At 48.6% G+C, this 20,131-nt stretch overlaps 1 protein-coding gene across 2 annotated transcripts in view; it reads left to right on the forward strand.

The window, feature by feature from the left end:
- The window catches only part of sapcd1 (suppressor APC domain containing 1), an 88,458-nt gene extending 69,543 nt beyond the window's left edge, over positions 1-18,915 (forward strand). For both annotated transcript variants that reach the window (XM_084321222.1, XM_084321221.1), the window contains exon 4: positions 18,003-18,915. In XM_084321222.1, the coding sequence (XP_084177348.1) occupies positions 18,003-18,009 (7 nt within the window). In that variant the 3' untranslated portion in view covers positions 18,010-18,915. The remainder of the gene's footprint in view (positions 1-18,002) is intronic.
- Positions 18,916-20,131: the final 1,216 nt, after the last annotated feature.

Genomic DNA, 20,131 nt, shown 5'->3' on the forward strand with positions numbered 1-20,131 from the left:
CAGGCAGGTTGTACCAAGAGTAAGTACTGAGTACCAAGAGTAACTACAGAGTACCAAGAGTAAGTACTGAGTACCAAGAGTAAGTAGTAAGTACTGAGTACCAAGAGTAAGTACTGAGTACCAAGAGTAACTACTGAGTACCAAGAGTAACTACTGAGTACCAAGAGTAAGTACTGAGTACCAAGAGTAACTACTGAGTACCAAGAGTAACTACAGAGTACCAAGAGTAAGTACATAGTACCAAGAGTAAGTACTGAGTACCAAGAGTAACTACAGAGTACCAAGAGTAAGTACTGAGTACCAAGAGTAACTACAGAGTACCAAGAGTAACTACTGAGTACCAAGAGTAAGTACTGAGTACCAACAGTAAGTACTGAGTACCAAGAGTAACTACAGAGTACCAAGAGTAACTACTGAGTACCAAGAGTAAGTACTGAGTACCAAGAGTAACTACAGAGTACCAAGAGTAACTACTGAGTACCAAGAGTAACTACTGAGTACCAAGAGTAACTACTGAGTACCAAGAGTAACTACAGAGTACCAAGAGTAACTACTGAGTACCAAGTACCACTAGGAGCTGCCCAGTAAAACCAGTCTGACACTGTTGACCACTAGGAGCTGCCCAGTACAACCACAGTCTGACACTGTTGACCACTAGGAGCTGCCCAGTACAACCACAGTCTGACACTGTTGACCACTAGGAGCTGCCCAGTACAACCACAGTCTGACACTGTTGACCACTAGGAGCTGCCCAGTACAACCACAGTCTGACACTGTTGACCACTAGGAGCTGCCCAGTACAACCACAGTCTGACACTGTTGACCACTAGGAGCTGCCCAGTACAACCACAGTCTGACCCTGTTGACCACTAGGAGCTGCCCAGTACAACCACAGTCTGACCACTGTTGACCACTAGGAGCTGCCCAGTACAACCACAGTCTGACACTGTTGACCACTAGGAGCTGCCCAGTACAACCAGTCTGACACACTGTTGACCACTAGGAGCTGCCCAGTACAACCACAGTCTGACACTGTTGACCACTAGGAGCTGCCCAGTACAACCACAGTCTGACACTGTTGATCACTAGGAGCTCTGTCAAGTCAAGTCAAGTCAAGAGTTTTAATTGTCACGGCATACAGGTATACAATGAAATGCGGCTGGTCTTGCCCGCGACGATGTGCAATACAGTGGAACAACATATAATAGAATCCAATAAAAACAACAGTGCAATAAACAGGTAACATGGTGTGCCATCTCGGTATCTGTACATAGTATTTACAGAGCATATAGGACATGCTAGGTAGCTTTAGTAGTGCAATACACTGTTCCTGTTGTTTTACTAATTTAAAGTGGCCTTTCCTCTGGCCATAAGTGTGCGTGTGTGCGGCATGAGTGTTAAAGTGGCTGCTAGTGTGTGAGCGTGCTCAGCGTGCGTGTCGTGTGTGTGCTTGTGTGTGCTTGTGTGTGGATAGTTCAGTTTCTGTGTCTCTCAATGTTCATTGTTCAAGGCTCTGATGGCCTGGGGGAAGAAGCTTAGCCTAAGCCTCTCCGTCCTAGTAGCTGGGGTTCGCAGGCGTCTGCCTGACCTCAGCAGCTGGAACAGGCTGTTATTGGGGTGGTGGGGGTCTTTCATTATCCTGCAGGCTCTGGATTTGCACCTCTTGTTGTATAGAGCCTGCAGGGGAGGTAGCGCAATACCCGTGGTACGCTCGGCTGAGCGCACCACTCTCTGTAGGGCCTTCTTGTCCTGTGCCGTGCTGTTCCCATACCAGGCAGTGATGTTTCCGGTCAAGATGCTCTCTACAGCTCCTGAGTAGAAGGACTGGAGTATCTTCCCCGATACTCTGAACTTCCTTAACTGTCTCAGGTGGTAGAGGCGCTGCTTCGCTTTCTTTACTACTGTGTCTATGTGTGTTGACCATGTCAGATCCTCTGAGATGTGGACCCCCAGGTACTTGAAGCTGCTCACCCTGTCCACGGTAGCCCCTTTATTCATCAGTGGTGTGTGTGTCTCCTGCTGTCCTCTCCTATAATCCACGATCAGCTCCTTGGTTTTACCAATGTTCAGGAGCAGGCTGTTGTCCTGGCACCAACGTTCCAGTACCTCAACCTCCTCCCGGTAGGCCTTCTCGTCGTTGTCCGAGATCAGCCCCACCACCACTGTGTCGTCTGCGAACTTCACTATGGAGTTGGAGCTGAACTTGGCCACACAATCGTGTGTGTAGAGTGAGTACAGCAGGGGGCTTAGAACACAGCCCTGGGGGGACCCGATGCTCAGGGTGATGGTGTTGGAGGTCTGACCCCCCACCCTGACCGCCTGGGGTCTCTCACTCAGAATGTCCAGTACCCAGGCGCTCAGGGCGGAGCTCAGACCTAGCTCGATCAGCTTGTCCACCAGTCTGGTGGGGACTATGGTGTTGAACGCTGAGCTGTAGTCAGTAAGTACTGAGTACCAAGAATAAGTACTGAGTACCAAGAGTAACTACTGAGTACCAAGAGTAACTACTGAGTACCAAGAGTAAGTACTGAGTACCAAGAGTAACTACTGAGTACCAAGAGTAACTACAGAGTACCAAGAGTAAGTACATAGTACCAAGAGTAAGTACTGAGTACCAAGAGTAACTACAGAGTACCAAGAGTAAGTACTGAGTACCAAGAGTAACTACAGAGTACCAAGAGTAACTACTGAGTACCAAGAGTAAGTACTGAGTACCAACAGTAAGTACTGAGTACCAAGAGTAACTACAGAGTACCAAGAGTAACTACTGAGTACCAAGAGTAAGTACTGAGTACCAAGAGTAACTACAGAGTACCAAGAGTAACTACTGAGTACCAAGAGTAACTACTGAGTACCAAGAGTAACTACTGAGTACCAAGAGTAACTACAGAGTACCAAGAGTAACTACTGAGTACCAAGTACCACTAGGAGCTGCCCAGTAAAACCAGTCTGACACTGTTGACCACTAGGAGCTGCCCAGTACAACCACAGTCTGACACTGTTGACCACTAGGAGCTGCCCAGTACAACCACAGTCTGACACTGTTGACCACTAGGAGCTGCCCAGTACAACCACAGTCTGACACTGTTGACCACTAGGAGCTGCCCAGTACAACCACAGTCTGACACTGTTGACCACTAGGAGCTGCCCAGTACAACCACAGTCTGACACTGTTGACCACTAGGAGCTGCCCAGTACAACCACAGTCTGACCCTGTTGACCACTAGGAGCTGCCCAGTACAACCACAGTCTGACCACTGTTGACCACTAGGAGCTGCCCAGTACAACCACAGTCTGACACTGTTGACCACTAGGAGCTGCCCAGTACAACCAGTCTGACACACTGTTGACCACTAGGAGCTGCCCAGTACAACCACAGTCTGACACTGTTGACCACTAGGAGCTGCCCAGTACAACCACAGTCTGACACTGTTGATCACTAGGAGCTGCCCAGTACAACCAGTCTGACACACTGTTGACCACTAGGAGCTGCCCAGTACAACCACAGTCTGACACTGTTGACCACTAGGAGCTGCCCAGTACAACCACAGTCTGACACTGTTGACCACTAGGAGCTGCCCAGTACAACCAGTCTGACACACTGTTGACCACTAGGAGCTGCCCAGTACAACCACAGTCTGACACTGTTGACCACTAGGAGCTGCCCAGTACAACCACAGTCTGACACTGTTGACCACTAGGAGCTGCCCAGTACAACCACAGTCTGACACTGTTGACCACTAGGAGCTGCCCAGTACAACCACAGTCTGACACTGTTGACCACTAGGAGCTGCCCAGTACAACCAGTCTGACACACTGTTGACCACTAGGAGCTGCCCAGTACAACCACAGTCTGACACTGTTGACCACTAGGAGCTGCCCAGTACAACCACAGTCTGACACTGTTGACCACTAGGAGCTGCCTAGTACAACCACAGTCTGACACTGTTGACCACTAGGAGCTGCGCAGTACAACCACAGTCTGACACTGTTGACCACTAGGAGCTGCCCAGTACAAGCACAGTCTGACACTGTTGACAACTAGGAGCTGCCCAGTACAACCACAGTCTGACACTGTTGACCACTAGGAGCTGCCGAGTACAACCACAGTCTGACACTGTTGACCACTAGGAGCTGCCCAGTACAACCACAGTCTGACACTGTTGACCACTAGGAGCTACCCAGTACAACCACAGTCTGACACTGTTGACCACTAGGAGCTGCCCAGTACAACCACAGTCTGACACTGTTGACCACTAGGAGCTACCCAGTACAACCACAGTCTGTCAAGTCAAGTCAAGTCAAGAGTTTTAATTGTCACGGCATACAGGTATACAATGAAATGCGGCTGGTCTTGCCCGCGACGATGTGCAATACAGTGGAACAACATATAATAGAATCCAATAAAAATACAGTGGTACAACATATAATAGAATCCAATAAAAACAACAGTGCAATAAACAGGTAACATGGTGTGCCATCTCGGTATCTGTACATAGTATTTACAGAGCATATAGGACATGCTAGGTAGCTTTAGTAGTGCAATACACTGTTCCTGTTGTTTTACTAATTTAAAGTGGCCTTTCCTCTGGCCATAAGTGTGCGTGTGTGCGGCATGAGTGTTAAAGTGGCTGCTAGTGTGTGAGCGTGCTCAGCGTGCGTGTCGTGTGTGTGCTTGTGTGTGCTTGTGTGTGGATAGTTCAGTTTCTGTGTCTCTCAATGTTCATTGTTCAAGGCTCTGATGGCCTGGGGGAAGAAGCTTAGCCTAAGCCTCTCCGTCCTAGTAGCTGGGGTTCGCAGGCGTCTGCCTGACCTCAGCAGCTGGAACAGGCTGTTATTGGGGTGGTGGGGGTCTTTCATTATCCTGCAGGCTCTGGATTTGCACCTCTTGTTGTATAGAGCCTGCAGGGGAGGTAGCACAATACCCGTGGTACGCTCGGCTGAGCGCACCACTCTCTGTAGGGCCTTCTTGTCCTGTGCCGTGCTGTTCCCATACCAGGCAGTGATGTTTCCGGTCAAGATGCTCTCTACAGCTCCTGAGTAGAAGGACTGGAGTATCTTCCCCGATACTCTGAACTTCCTTAACTGTCTCAGGTGGTAGAGGCGCTGCTTCGCTTTCTTTACTACTGTGTCTATGTGTGTTGACCATGTCAGATCCTCTGAGATGTGGACCCCCAGGTACTTGAAGCTGCTCACCCTGTCCACGGTAGCCCCTTTATTCATCAGTGGTGTGTGTGTCTCCTGCTGTCCTCTCCTATAATCCACGATCAGCTCCTTGGTTTTACCAATGTTCAGGAGCAGGCTGTTGTCCTGGCACCAACGTTCCAGTACCTCAACCTCCTCCCGGTAGGCCTTCTCGTCGTTGTCCGAGATCAGCCCCACCACCACTGTGTCGTCTGCGAACTTCACTATGGAGTTGGAGCTGAACTTGGCCACACAATCGTGTGTGTAGAGTGAGTACAGCAGGGGGCTTAGAACACAGCCCTGGGGGGACCCGATGCTCAGGGTGATGGTGTTGGAGGTCTGACCCCCCACCCTGACCGCCTGGGGTCTCTCACTCAGAATGTCCAGTACCCAGGCGCTCAGGGCGGAGCTCAGACCTAGCTCGATCAGCTTGTCCACCAGTCTGGTGGGGACTATGGTGTTGAACGCTGAGCTGTAGTCAATGAACAACAGTCTCACATAGCCCCCCTTCTGACGGTCAAGGTGGGAGAGAGTGCTGTGCAGTACCTGGGAGACCGCGTCGTCAGTGGACCTGTTTGTCCTGTATGCAAATTGCATAGGGTCCATATCACTGGGGAGGGAGGCACAAATGTGGTCCTTGACCAGCCTCTCGAAACATTTCATGACCACAGAGGTGAGTGCCACCGGTCTGTAGTCATTTGGACATGTTGGGGAGGGTTTCTTCGGTACAGGGATGATGGTAGACATCTTGAAGCAGGCAGGGACTACTGACACTGTTGACCACTAGGAGCTTCCCAGTACAACCACAGTCTGACACTGTTGACCACTAGGAGCTGCCCAGTACAACCAGTCTGACACTGTTGACCACTAGGAGCTGCCCAGTACAAACAGTCTGACACTGTTGACCACTAGGAGCTGCCCAGTACAACCAGTCTGACACTGTTGACCACTAGGAGCTGCCCAGTACAACCAGTCTGACACTGTTGACCACTAGGAGCTGCCCAGTACAACCAGTCTGACACTGTTGACCACTAGGAGCTGCCCAGTACAACCACAGTCTGACACTGTTGACCACTAGGAGCTGTACCAGTACAACCACAGTCTGACACTGTTGACCACTAGGAGTTGCCAAGTACAAGAACAGTCTAACACTGTTGAACACTAGAAGCTGCCCAGTACAACCAGTCTGACACACTGTTGACCACTAGGAGCTGCCCAGTACAACCACAGTCTGACACTGTTGACCACTAGGAGCTGCCCAGTACAACCACAGTCTGACACTGTTGACCACTAGGAGCTGCCCAGTACAACCAGTCTGACACACTGTTGACCACTAGGAGCTGCCCAGTACAACCACAGTCTGACACTGTTGACCACTAGGAGCTGCCCAGTACAACCACAGTCTGACACTGTTGACCACTAAGAGCTGCCTAGTACAACCACAGTCTGACACTGTTGACCACTAGGAGCTGCCCAGTACAGCCACAGTCTGACACTGTTGACCACTAGGAGCTTCCCAGTACAACCAGTCTGACACACTGTTGACCACTAAGAGCTGCCCAGTACAACCACAGTCTGACACTGTTGACCACTAGGAGCTGCCCAGTACAACCACAGTCTGACACTGTTGACCACTAGGAGCTGCCCAGTACAACCACAGTCTGACACTGTTGACAACTAGGAGCTGCCCAGTGCAACCACAGTACGACACTGTTGACCACTAGGAGCTGCCCAGTACAACCACAGTCTGACACTGTTGACCACTAGGAGCTGCCCAGTACAACCACAGTACGACACTGTTGACCACTAGGAGCTGCCCAGTACAACCACAGTCTGACACTGTTGACCACTAGGAGCTGCCCAGTACAACCACAGTCTGACACTGTTGACCACTAGGAGCTGCCGAGTACAACCACAGTCTGACACTGTTGACCACTAGGAGCTGCCCAGTACAACCACAGTCTGACACTGTTGACCACTAGGAGCTACCCAGTACAACCACAGTCTGACACTGTTGACCACTAGGAGCTGCCCAGTACAACCACAGTCTGACACTGTTGACCACTAGGAGCTACCCAGTACAACCACAGTCTGACACTGTTGACCACTAGGAGCTGCCCAGTACAACCACAGTCTGACACTGTTGACCACTAGGAGCTGCCCAGTACAACCAGTCTGACACTGTTGACCACTAGGAGCTGCCCAGTACAACCAGTCTGACACTGTTGACCACTAGGAGCTGCCCAGTACAACCAGTCTGACACTGTTGACCACTAGGAGCTGCCCAGTACAACCAGTCTGACACTGTTGACCACTAGGAGCTGCCCAGTACAACCACAGTCTGACACTGTTGACCACTAGGAGCTGTACCAGTACAACCACAGTCTGACACTGTTGACCACTAGGAGTTGCCAAGTACAAGAACAGTCTAACACTGTTGACCACTAGGAGCTGCCCAGTACAACCACAGTCTGACACTGTTGACCACTAGGAGCTGCCCAGTACAACTACAGTCTGACACTGTTGACCACTAACTGCCCAGTACAACCACAGTCTGACACTGTTGACCACTAGCAGCTGCCCAGTACAACCAGTCTAACACTGTTGACCACTAGGAGCTGCTAGTACAACCACAGTCTGACTGTTGCCCACTAGGAGCTGCCCAGTACAACCAGTCTGTCACTGTTGACCACTAGGAGCTGCCCAGTACAACCAGTCTAACACTGTTGACCACTGAGCAGCTCCATTGGAGCAGTTGGGGGTTGAGTGCCTTGCTCAAGGGCAGTTCAGTGGTTGGTATTGAGGGACGGGAGAGTGTTTATTCACTCCCCTGATTTGTCCTGCCGGTCCTGGGGATTGAACCTGCGACCTTCCAGTCACCTTCCAGGGGGAGAAAGGAGAACACCATGCAAGGGTTAAAGGAGAACACCATGCAAGGGTTAAAGGAGAACACCACACAAGGTTAAAGGAGAACACCACACAAGGGTTAAAGGAGAACACCACACAGAGGTTAACGGAGAACACCACACAAGGGAGAAGGGAGAACACCACACAAGGTTAAAGGAGAACACCACACAAGGTTAAAGGAGAACACCACACAAGGGTTAAAGGAGAACACCACACAAGGTTAAAGGAGAACACCACACAAGGTTAAAGGAGAACACCACACAGGGTTAAATGAGAACACCACACAAGGGTTAAAGGAGAACACCACACAAGGTTAAAGGAGAACACCACACACATTAAAGGAGAACACCACACCAGGGTTAAAGGAGAACACACAGGGTTAAAGGAGAACACCACACAGGGTTAAAGGAGAACACCACACAAGGGTTAAAGGAGAACACCACACAAGGGTTAAAGGAGAACACCACACAAGGTTAAAGGAGAATACCACACAATGGTTAAAGGAGAACACCACACAAGGGTTAAAGGAGAACACCACACAAGGGTTAAAGGAGAACACTACACAAGGGTGAAAGGAGAACACCACACAATGGTTCTATGACGTTAATGGATTGCTCAGCACCTGTTCTGCACTGTACTTCACTTCGTGCACGAGCACTGAATAAAAAATTCCACCATGTACCTTTACATCCCAACATCCGTCTGACCACACCCCCTTCCGCTTACCTTCATAAGCAGGTGTGTGGTCACCTACTCGCATCCTTCTTCACTTTCACCACAAGGAAGTGCCTTCGGTAGATCTCCACTTGACGAGGTTGTTAGTAGAAGAAAGTTGGAAAACAAGAGATACGTTGACATCATATCTTTATTTTCTCTCTCACTATTTTCGAGAAAATACGGCGATATTGTCTTCGTTACTGGAGTGTCTGGGTCATTCCGACCTTCAACGTTTTTTTCGTATTAGGAGCTCACGCCGCTGACATGCTTCCCAACTACAATCCTCCTTGCTGCGGCTGGATGGGGTAAGACCCTCCAGCAACACAGCTGGACTGTAGGACGCACTGACTGTTGTGAGAAGCGGTCGTTTCCAGGTTGGGTACGTACTGTTTGCTTGCGAGCTCTGGTTGTTGTTGATGCTATGGGGGTTAGCTAACAATTTACAAAACGCCGACCCCAGGCTAGGGTTTTCTGCTCGGCTTAAAACGGCGGTCGGAGGATCTTGGCCTGACGCACATGATGGCTAATCTAGTGGCCCGCGCTAGGTTCTGGTGATCCCAGGATTCTAGAGCGGATGCTTCTCTGTCCCGTGTAGGCCCCATCTTTCATATACAAATGAAAGTATACCCTCATGAGGAAATGTGGGCATAAGATCTTCTTTATCGGAAGTTCCATGCTCAAAGGGCCCCGTGTATGTCTGGATCACCGTTGACAACTGTGTTCTGACATTTCTTTTTTTCTTTTCCCTGTTTGGGGAGGGATTGGGACAGCGGCCTGTCTGAAGTGTGGCTTGTTATGTCATTGTATACAGTTCAGGTGATAGCTGCTTAAGCTTGCGTGCTAGTTGTGGACTACTGTTTTAGCCAGTCAGCTGTTAGCTGCGGCGTTAGCTCGCTGTGTTTACCAGGCTGGTATACGATAGCTTGTTGCTATCAGCCGAATGGCTGTTAGCTTAATGCTACACTGTTGAACGTTTTCTGTGACTATAACATGCCTTAAACACTCTGACTACGACGTCATCTTTGACAGAGGATGTTAGTCAAACCTACCGGGAGCCCGGCCGGCGAGGACTGCGTCAACATGGAGAACCGTAGCGGCTGGGTCGCGCAGCGACGCTGCCCTTGTCGTCAACACAGGAATGCTGTGTTTACCGTCGGTGCCCCGTTAGCCAGACTGCAGTTCGCTTGGCCTGCGCTCACGGTAGGAAGGTCCCGACCAGACCTTAAACACGTCTTCTTCCTTCCCTTCTAAATGTTTTGTAATAACGATGTTTTCCAAAACGGGTGTTGCTGCAATACATTGAGGATACGACGCGTGTTGTGTGTGAATTGTCTTGTCACTGGTATAGCTTCTTCTCCATACAAATCGGGTTGTTGTTACATGTGTAAAAATGATCTGGTTAGTTGTGTTGAGAACATCATGTGTGTTCATGTACCGTGTACTCACAACTAAGGGGGTTAATTAACCTATAAAGCTATGCTTAGTGACATATGAGTGAAGAATGAATTCTTTTCTCAGCCTGTAATGACAATGAACAGTGTGTTCACATATTAAACAGGGTTACCTGTTCAACTGGGCCGTATCAAGGGTAAGGTAGGAGGGGTGTTCCCCCCGGTTCCCTGGGGCTTCCCCACCCTCCTCTCAGACATGTTGTTTACAATATATTGTGTCACTGTGTTTGTGGGGATACGATGTAACCCTTAGCTTAGTTGCTGGGGTTGTGCTAACCGCTTGAGAAACTATATTTTCCTAAAGAAAAGATTGTTTGGTCGCTTTTCGTGTGTGCTTAGCAAGGCCTGTGGCCGATACTAATAGAGGATTCTGTATTATCTCGTTATGAGAAACGGCGTTCCTCTGTAGCAGGAGTGTACTTGCCATTTTTTGTTGTGATAAAGGGTTGTGTGTGTCTTGTGATCTACAACTGGGTTAGGTTGGCCACAGAAGCACATGTGTAAGTCTGGTACCGGGGCTCTTAAGGGGGCCCTCTCTATTCTGTGTTTTTTCCTTAGTAAAAATCAGATAGCAGGTTAGCACATGAGCTGTGTGAAGCTGTTAGACACTTCATGTAGCTGACTGTGACTGTGTCATGCTCTTTTTTGTCATTACATCGTATCATGGGTGTGGGGTCGTAAAGGGGTGAACTGGTAATCCTTTCCTCCCCTTTTGATGGGCAGGGGTTACAACCTCCTGTCCTTCAAGGTTCCTGTCACGTTGCTGTTCGGCACGTTACAGGGTAAGAGGGGGGGGGGGGGGGGGGGGGGGGAGTTTCCTGGTCCCACGCCCTGGAAGATTGGGCGTGTGCACCGCAGAAATTCCCCCGCCATAGAGTACGTCACTGTGCGCGTCTCTGTTGGTAAGACTTCCCTGAGCTGTTCAGGTCCATATGATGGATCTGTTTCAGGGAGTGGTCAGGGCTCCTCCTCACGAAGCTCCTACTCGGGCCTTCTGTGAGTTAGGATTCTCCTTCCCTGTGAGGGAGCCTCCTCAGAGTTCAGAGCCTCCTCCTCAGATTGTCAAGGTGAGTAGAACTTCAAAAAGGAGTCCTGCTCTATTGTGTGTGTATTCGATTCAATTCGATTATTGAGTGTGTATTGGTTCAGTGCCTCCTCCTCGGAGAGCCCTAACCCTAATTTTACATAGCTCAATGTTGCAATATATTCTTTTCAATCTATACAGCTCGCGTGGGAAGTCTCTCTGGGGATTTCCGTCTCCTCCCTATGGGAGGGTGGTGGGATGTAAAAATGTAAACAATTTTTACCCTCGGCTGCATCACGAGGGATTCATGTCGGTCTGTGTTCTTTCTTTTTTGAATAAAAAGAGGAAGGTACATGAAGCACGACGGCTCCGTGTCGTTCTCCCAGGCGACTTGGAGGAACAATGTTTGGTGTCTTGCTGGACTATCCATTGATGTGTTTGGGTCTCGACGCGTACATAGTGCTGGCTCGGTGTGTTTCTGTTAAAGAATCACACAGGGGCTAAGTGCGCCTTGGTTGCTTGTTAAAACAGCGTTTTTAAAGGGCAACTGGGATGGAGTTTTGTCTCTTCCGAGCGCCAGTTTACTAGGTTGTCTCGATGAATTCTCATTCATATCTGGGCGATGTTAACGGAATAGATCAGAACATAGGTAGAGGGGTCTCACGCCCTTGGGGTGGGCCACTGAGCACGGTCTAAATGGGGACCGTCTGGGTGGCGCCCTCTTTTCATGTTTTAGATCGACACGCATACCTACCCCCTCTTCTGGAGTGGGCATGTCGCTGTGGTTAGGACACGGGACTGGTCTGGTCACGCTGGTCCAGGTCAGTTAACCCGTTGTCCGCCAGGGATGCAGATCTGCTGTTCTGGTACCCTGAGGGACTTGTGCTTTTTTCGGGGGGAGAAATGCCGGGTCGGTCCGGGTGTCACAGGGTTAGGCGTTATGGAGACCCTTTGTTGGGTACTCTGCACTATCGTAATGGCTTACGGCCATACCAACCTGTATACGCCCGATCTCGTCCGATCTCGGTAGCTAAAGCAGGTTCGGTCCTGGTTAGTACTCGGTTGGGCCGCCTGGGAATACCAAGTGCGGTTTGCTTAGGGCTGGTTCTCCATTCTTTTCGCTCCTCTCTCACGCGTGGCGAAGAGAGGGCTGTTGGGGTGGTCTTGGACCTCCTCTGGTAATCCTGTGCTTCCGGTGCCGCCGGGCCCGGTCCGAAGTAAAGTTTTGTTGATACCGTAGGCCTGGGATAACCCTTGTTTGAAAACTGAAACACTTGTACTGCGGTATAGCAAGTGTATACCCGCAGGTGTGTTTTGGAGTTTTTTCTTGAGGGGTTATAGGAACAACCACCGTCTGTGTACCGAGAGGGTGGTTGATTCCCTGGTGTGTTGGAGCAGAGTCAACTCCCGGGTTACCCGGTTGAGTGTGCCCCTGCACGTTCATGACGTCTGCCAATCATGTCAGCCTTCTCTGCCTCAACCCCTCTGGGTGGTTTTTTTTTATTGGAGGCTTTGTCATGGTGATCAACAATGCCAGCATACGCCCCTTCCGCCGGGGCGGCTGTTTTCAGCTGACTCCTTTGGCGCCTGTTTCGTCCGCAGTGCTCCAGGCTCAGGTTACAGCCTGTTGCTTGGTTTCCCCGGTGCGCTGCCTGCTTCCGTTGGTTAACCTTTTTTGTGTGCTTACGGCCATACTGACTGCCTGTTCTGCAGGGTCAGTGTGCCAGGCGGTGTGCTATTGGGGGGGAAAGGGCCCGCTCTTGGAGGGGCCTTATCCGAATACGCTGGCGATGTGGGGGCCGGTGTCACTAAGTGACCACCTGGTGGGGTCTTGATGCCTGGCGTGATTGACCTCTCCGGGCCCCCGTTTTCCAGGGGATCCAGTCCCTTCAGTGGGTCTGGGTCTTCCTTCGTGCTCCGCTGCTACGGCCTTGCCACGGGGTTGGGTTTGCTCTTAACCCCGTGATTTCTGGGGGCAGTAACGAGGTTGTTCCTTCCGTTCGTTCCCGGGTGGCATGCGGGTTGTGCGTGTGTGTAGTCGTGGGGTCAAGCCACGGTCTGCTCACCCTGTGCGTTGGGTTGCTTGAGTGCCTCTTCGCACGGTCGGATCCGTCGCCCTCCCGTGAACCTCCAATAGGGGGGGTATCCTCCATTAGGGAGGGTCAGGGGGGCTCGGTCCTCCCCGGTCTGATGGTTGTGGGGGGCCTCAGCGGGGTACATTGGTCGGGCTATGGCTCCCGCTCAGCCCCTGTTGCAGAACAGGTGCTGAGCAATCCATTAACGTCATAGAATGGAAGGTTATGTATATAACCTAGTTCTATGAGTTAAATGGTGCGCTCAGCACCTGGACGCCGCTGCGGCCCTTGATCTCGCCTTGTGGTGAAAGTTTGGGGAGGAAGCGAGTAGGTGACCACACACCTGCTTATGAAGGTAAGCGGAAGGGGGTGTGGTCAGACGGATGTTGGGATGTAAAGGTACATGGTGGAATTTTTTATTCAGTGCTCGTGCACGAAGTGAAGTACAGTGCAGAACAGGTGCTGAGCGCACCATTTAACTCATAGAACTAGGTTATATACATAACCTTCCGTTAAAGGAGAACACCACACAAGGGTTAAAGGAGAACACCACACAAGGTTAAAGGAGAACACCACACAAAGGTTAAAGGAGAACACCACACAAGGTTAAAGGAGAACACCACACAAGGTTAAAGGAGAACACCACACAAGGTTAAAGGAGAACACCACACAAGGGTTAAAGGAGAACACCACACAAGGGTTAAAGGAGAACACCACACAAGGTTAAAGGAGAACACCACACAAGGTTAAAGGAGAACACCACACAAGGTTAAAGGAGAACACCACACAGGCTTAAAGGAGAACACAAGGGTTAAAGGAGAACACCACACAAGGTTAAAGGAGAACACCACACAAGGGTTAAAGGAGAACACCACACAAGGTTAAAGGAGAACACCACACAAGGTTAAAGGAGAACACCAAACAAGGTTAAAGGAGAACACCACACAAGGTTAAAGGAGAACACCACACAAGGTTAAAGGAGAACACCACACAAGGTTAAAGGAGAACACCACACAAGGGTTAAAGGAGAACACCACACAAGGTTAAAGGAGAACACCACACAAGGTTAAAGGAGAACACAAGGGTTAAAGGAGAACACTACACAAGGGTGAAAGGAGAACACCACACAAACTATTCTGCCCCCTTAGCGACTATTTTGTGTTTTTTGCCTACATTTTTTTGTGTTTCTGTGTACAACGATGGCTGTGTTGATTATTATGTCATGAAATTGTGTCCGTTTGCTTATTTTCCATATATTCACAGAATTTGAAAAGATTAGATTTTGAAACCCTCTAACACAAAAGTTAACAATATTAGCTTTCAAACCGTCCATAGTGGTTTATTTCTTGCCATTAGGGTTAGGGTTAGGATTAGGGTTAGGGTTAGGGTTAGGGTTAGGGTTACCCAGACAGAAAGATTAGGAGAAGGTAAAATCTCATCCCTGTGCCCGTGCCCACCCCAACACTTGCTCAACAGTCCCCTAACCCCAACCCTAACCCCAACCCTAACCCTAACCCTAACCCTAACCCCAACCCTAACCCTAACCCTAACCCCAACCCTAACCCTAACCCTAACCATAACCATAACCCTACAAATGGAAATATTTGGAATCTTTGATAGATATGTTGAGTTAGGTTCAAAAAAAGAATTGGAACGAAATATTACAAATTAAGTTTTTTATGACCTTGAACGTGATGCAATCTTTTCATGCACTAAGGTGACAACTCTGTCAGTTACTTAACAAGGCACAAGGGTTAAAGGAGAACACCACACAAGGTTAAAGGAGAACACCACACAAGGTTAAAGGAGAACACCACACAAAGTTAAAGGAGAACACCACACAAGGTTAAAAGAGAACACCACACAAGGGTTAAAGGAGAACACCACACAAGGTTAAAGGAGAACACCACACAAAGTTAAAGGAGAACACCACACAAGGTTAAAGGAGAACACCACACAAAGTTAAAGGAGAACACCACACAAGGTTAAAAGAGAACACCACACAAGGGTTAAAGGAGAACACCACACAAGGTTAAAGGAGAACACCACACAAAGTTAAAGGAGAACACCACACAAGGTTAAAAGAGAACACCACACAAGGTTAAAAGAGAACACCACACAAGGGTTAAAGGTAGGGATGCTCGATATTGGCTTTTTTACCGATACCGATATTGTCCAACTCTTAATTTCCGATACCGATATCAACCGATATCAACCGATACCGATATATGCAGGGTTTCCCCCCCAAAAAAACTGAATAATTTCAGGTAACTAATTATCATTACATATCTCTTGTTGTGGAATTAACACAACATTATGCATACTTTTGACAATAAATAAAATCAGAATTTGTTCTTACTTGCTTGCCTGGGTAAATAAAGGTTATAGAAATGTAAAAAAAAAATAAAGATTACATTTCTTTTTTTTTGAAAACCGATACCGATATTTTCCGATATCACATTTTAATGCCGATATCGGCCGATGATATCGGACATCCCTAGTTAAAGGAGAACACCACACAAGGTTAAAGGAGAACACCACACAAGGGTTAAAGGAGAACACCACACAAGGTTAAAGGAGAACACCACACAGGGTTAAATGAGAACACAAGGGTTAAAGGAGAACACCACACAAGGTTAAAGGAGAACACCACACAAGGTTAAAGGAGAACACACAGGGTTAAAGGAGAACACACAGGGTTAAAGGAGAACACCACACAATGGTTAAAGGAGAACACCACACAAGGTTAAAGGAGAACACCACACAGGGTTAAATGAGAACACAAGGGTTAAAGGAGAACACCACACAAGGTTAAAGGAGAACACCACACAAGGTTAAAGGAGAACACACAGGGTTAAAGGAGAACACACAGGGTTAAAGGAGAACACCACACAAGGGTTAAAGGAGAACACCACACAAGGTTAAAGGAGAACACCACACAAGGGTTAAAGGAGAACACCACACAAGGTTAAAGGAGAAAACCACACAAGGTTAAAGGAGAACACCACACAAGGTTAAAGGAGAACACACAGGGTTAAAGGAGAACACTACACAAGGGTTAAAGGAGAACACCACACAAGGGTTAAAGGAGAACACCACACAAGGTTAAAGGAGAACACCACACAAGGGTTACAGGAGAACACCACACAAGGGTTAAAGGAGAACACTACACAAGGGTTAAAGGAGAACACCACACAAGGTTAAAGGAGAACACCACACAAGGTTAAAGGAGAACACACAGGGTTAAAGGAGAACACACAGGGTTAAAGGAGAACACCACACAAGGTTAAAGGAGAACACACAGGGTTAAAGGAGAACACACAGGGTTAAAGGAGAACACCACACAAGGTTAAAGGAGAACACCACACAAGGTTAAATGAGAACACCACACAAGATTAAAGGAGAACACCACACAAGGGTTAAAGGAGAACACTACACAAGGGTTAAAGGAGAACACCACACAAGGTTAAAGGAGAACACTACACAAGGGTTAAAGGAGAACACCACACAAGGTTAAAGGAAAACACACAGGGTTAAATGAGAACACCACGGGGGGGCAGGTGGCGCACGGAGATTACGTTCGTCACCAACACCGGGAGACACTAGGATTCGCCTGTTCGAATCCAGCTCCCGGCGTTGCTATCAGCTTGGCTGGCCTCTCACACTGATACAATTGGCTGTATCAGGGGGTGGGAAAGCTGAAGGGTGGGTCCTGGGCGTTGTGGACAGCAACCCCTACAGTTCGGTCGGGGCGCCTGCTCAGCGAGGGTTGGAACTGAGGAGAGATAGTGTGGCCTCCCACACGCTACACTCTCCCCGGTGAGAACCTGCGCGGCCAGGTTGGCCTGCCCCAGGCTGCACATGCGTCGGAGGAAAGCATGTGACAGTCTCCGGTCTCCCGGACCAACAGTAGGGGAAAGTACGCAACAACCAGGAAGGGTGGGATGGGAGAAAAATCGGGAAAAAGGAGGGGAAGAAAGATTAAAAAAAAAAAAAAAAAAAAAAGTAGAACACCACACAAGGTTAAAGGAGAACACCACACAAGGGTTAAAGGAGAACACCACACAAGGGTTAAAGGAGAACACCACACAAGGGTTAAAGGAGAACACCACACAAGGGTTAAAGGAGAACACCACACAAGGGTTAAAGGAGAACACCACACAAGGTTAAAGGAGAACACCACACAAGGTTAAAGGAGAACACCACACAAGGTTAAAGGAGAACACCACACAAGGTTAAAGGAGAACACCACACAAGGGTTACATTATATTACATGGTGCTTGTGAGGGTGTGTGGTTCTCCTGCCAGTGGCCAGGGAGCATGGTGTGCACATGTATGTGTTGTACGCCAGGGAGCATGGTGTGCACATGTATGTGTTGTACGCCAGGGAGCATGCTGTGCACATGTATGTGTTGTACGCCAGGGAGCATGGTGTGCACATGTATGTGTTGTACACCAGGGAGCATGGTGTGCACATGTATGTGTTGTACACCAGGGAGCATGCTGTGCACATGTATGTGTTGTACACCAGGGAGCATGCTGTGCACATGTATGTGTTGTACGCCAGGGCAGGACAGCCATCTGTTGATAGTCTTTAAGTTGATTAAGGTCTATTCTAAAAGTTGTTGTTTTATTCCTTTACAGGACGTGAGTGAGAAGAACGGACGGATCTCCATGTTGGAACTGGAAAAACAACTTCTCCTCCAGCAGCTCCGTGAACTATAGGCCTTACTGACATCTCACTGACATCTGACATCTGACATCTCCAGACATCTGACATCTCACTGACATCTGACATCTCCAGACATCTGACATCTGACATCTCCAGACATCTGACATCTCACTGACATCTGACATCTGACTGACATCTCCTGACATCTGACATCTGACATCTCCAGACATCTGACATCTGACATCTGACATCTGACATCTCACTGACATCTGACATCTGACATCTGACATCTGACATCTGACATCTCAATGACATCTGACATCTGACATCTCACTGACATCTGACATCTCCAGACATCTGACATCTGACATCTCACTGACATCTGACATCTGACATCTCACTGACATCTGACATCTGACATCTCACTGACATCTGACATCTGACATCTGACATCTCACTGACATCTGACATCTCCAGACATCTGACATCTGACATCTCACTGACATCTGACATCTGACATCTGACATCTCACTGACATCTGACATCTGACATCTCACTGACATCTGACATCCCAAGTCTGAATCTTGTTCTGGGAGAGAATAATAGTTCACAAATATGGATTGAACTTTCCTAGGCCATCAGAATCAGAACGGTCTTTATTGCCAAGTAAGCTACAGTAGCACATATAGGGAATACAGGGTTGTTTGGTTGGAAGTAACATATTGAAATTCTTAATGTGGGTGGTGTAAAAAAACAGATCCATTATTCAGTCCTGCACACACACACACACGCGTGCACACGCACACACACGCAACACATACACACACATGGACTGTACTAAACTAAATAATATATATTTCACTGAATGTTACTGTTTTTAATGTTCTAACCACTGTACAGTACATATGTATGTAAAATAATAAATTGTATGCTGAATGTTGCATTAGTGGTTGTGTTTCACAGGTTTGTTAAATAAGGAGATTGACATGATACCATGATACTGTGACGTGAATGTCAAGAAGCCAGACATGGCTTCATTTAGAGCATGAGGTCCAAAGTATTTTACAAAGATATGTTTTGTAGTGGATTTAAACCTGGGACCATATGATCCACAAGTGGCCGCACTAACCAGGTGAGCTAAAGGGTCAGACCCGTTACCAGGTGCTGGTTGACTGTAGTTTACACTAACCAGCTGAGCTAAAGAGTCAGACCTGTTAGCAGGTGCTGGTTGACTGTAGTTTACACTAACCAGCTGAGCTAAAGAGTCAGACCTGTTAGCAGGTGCTGGTTGACTGTAGTTTACACTAACACACTGAGCTAAAGGGTCAGACCTGTTAGCAGGTGCTGGTTGACTGTAGTTTACACTAACCAGCTGAGCTAAAGGGTCAGACCTGTTAGTAGGTGCTGGTTGACTGTAGTTTACACTAACCAGCTGAGCTAAAGAGTCAGACCTGTTACCAGGTGCTGGTTGACTGTAGTTTACACTAACCGGCTGAGCTAAAGGGTCAGAGCCGTTAGCAGGTGCTGGTTGACTGTAGTTTACACTAACCAGCTGAGCTAAAGGGTCAGACCTGTTACCAGGTGCTGGGTGACTGTAGTTTACACTAACCAGCTGAGCTAAAGGGTCAGATCTGTTACCAGGTGCTGGGTGACTGTAGTTTATACTAACCAGCTGAGCTAAAGGGTCAGACCTGTTAGCAGGTGCTGGTTGACTGTAGTTTACACTAACCGGCTGAGCTAAAGGGTCCGACCTGTTAGCAGGTGCTAGTTGACTGTAGTTTACACTAACCAGCTGAGCTAAAGGGTCAGACCTGTTACCAGGTGCTGGTTGACTGTAGTTTACACTAACCAGCTGAGCTAAAGGGTCAGACCCGTTAGCAGGTGCTGGTTGACTGTAGTTTACACTAACCAGCTGAGCTAAAGAGTCAGACCTGTTAGCAGGTGCTGGTTGACTGTAGTTTACACTAACCGGCTGAGCTAAAGGGTCAGAGCCGTTAGCAGGTGCTGGTTGACTGTAGTTTACACTAACCAGCTGAGCTAAAGGGTCAGTCCTGTTAGCAGGTGCTGGTTGACTGTAGTTTACACTAACCAGCTGAGCTAA

This window comes from Notolepis coatsorum, assembly GCF_963971535.1.
Source record: "Notolepis coatsorum genome assembly, chromosome: 1".
Classification (NCBI taxonomy): Eukaryota; Metazoa; Chordata; class Actinopteri; order Aulopiformes; family Paralepididae; genus Notolepis; species Notolepis coatsorum.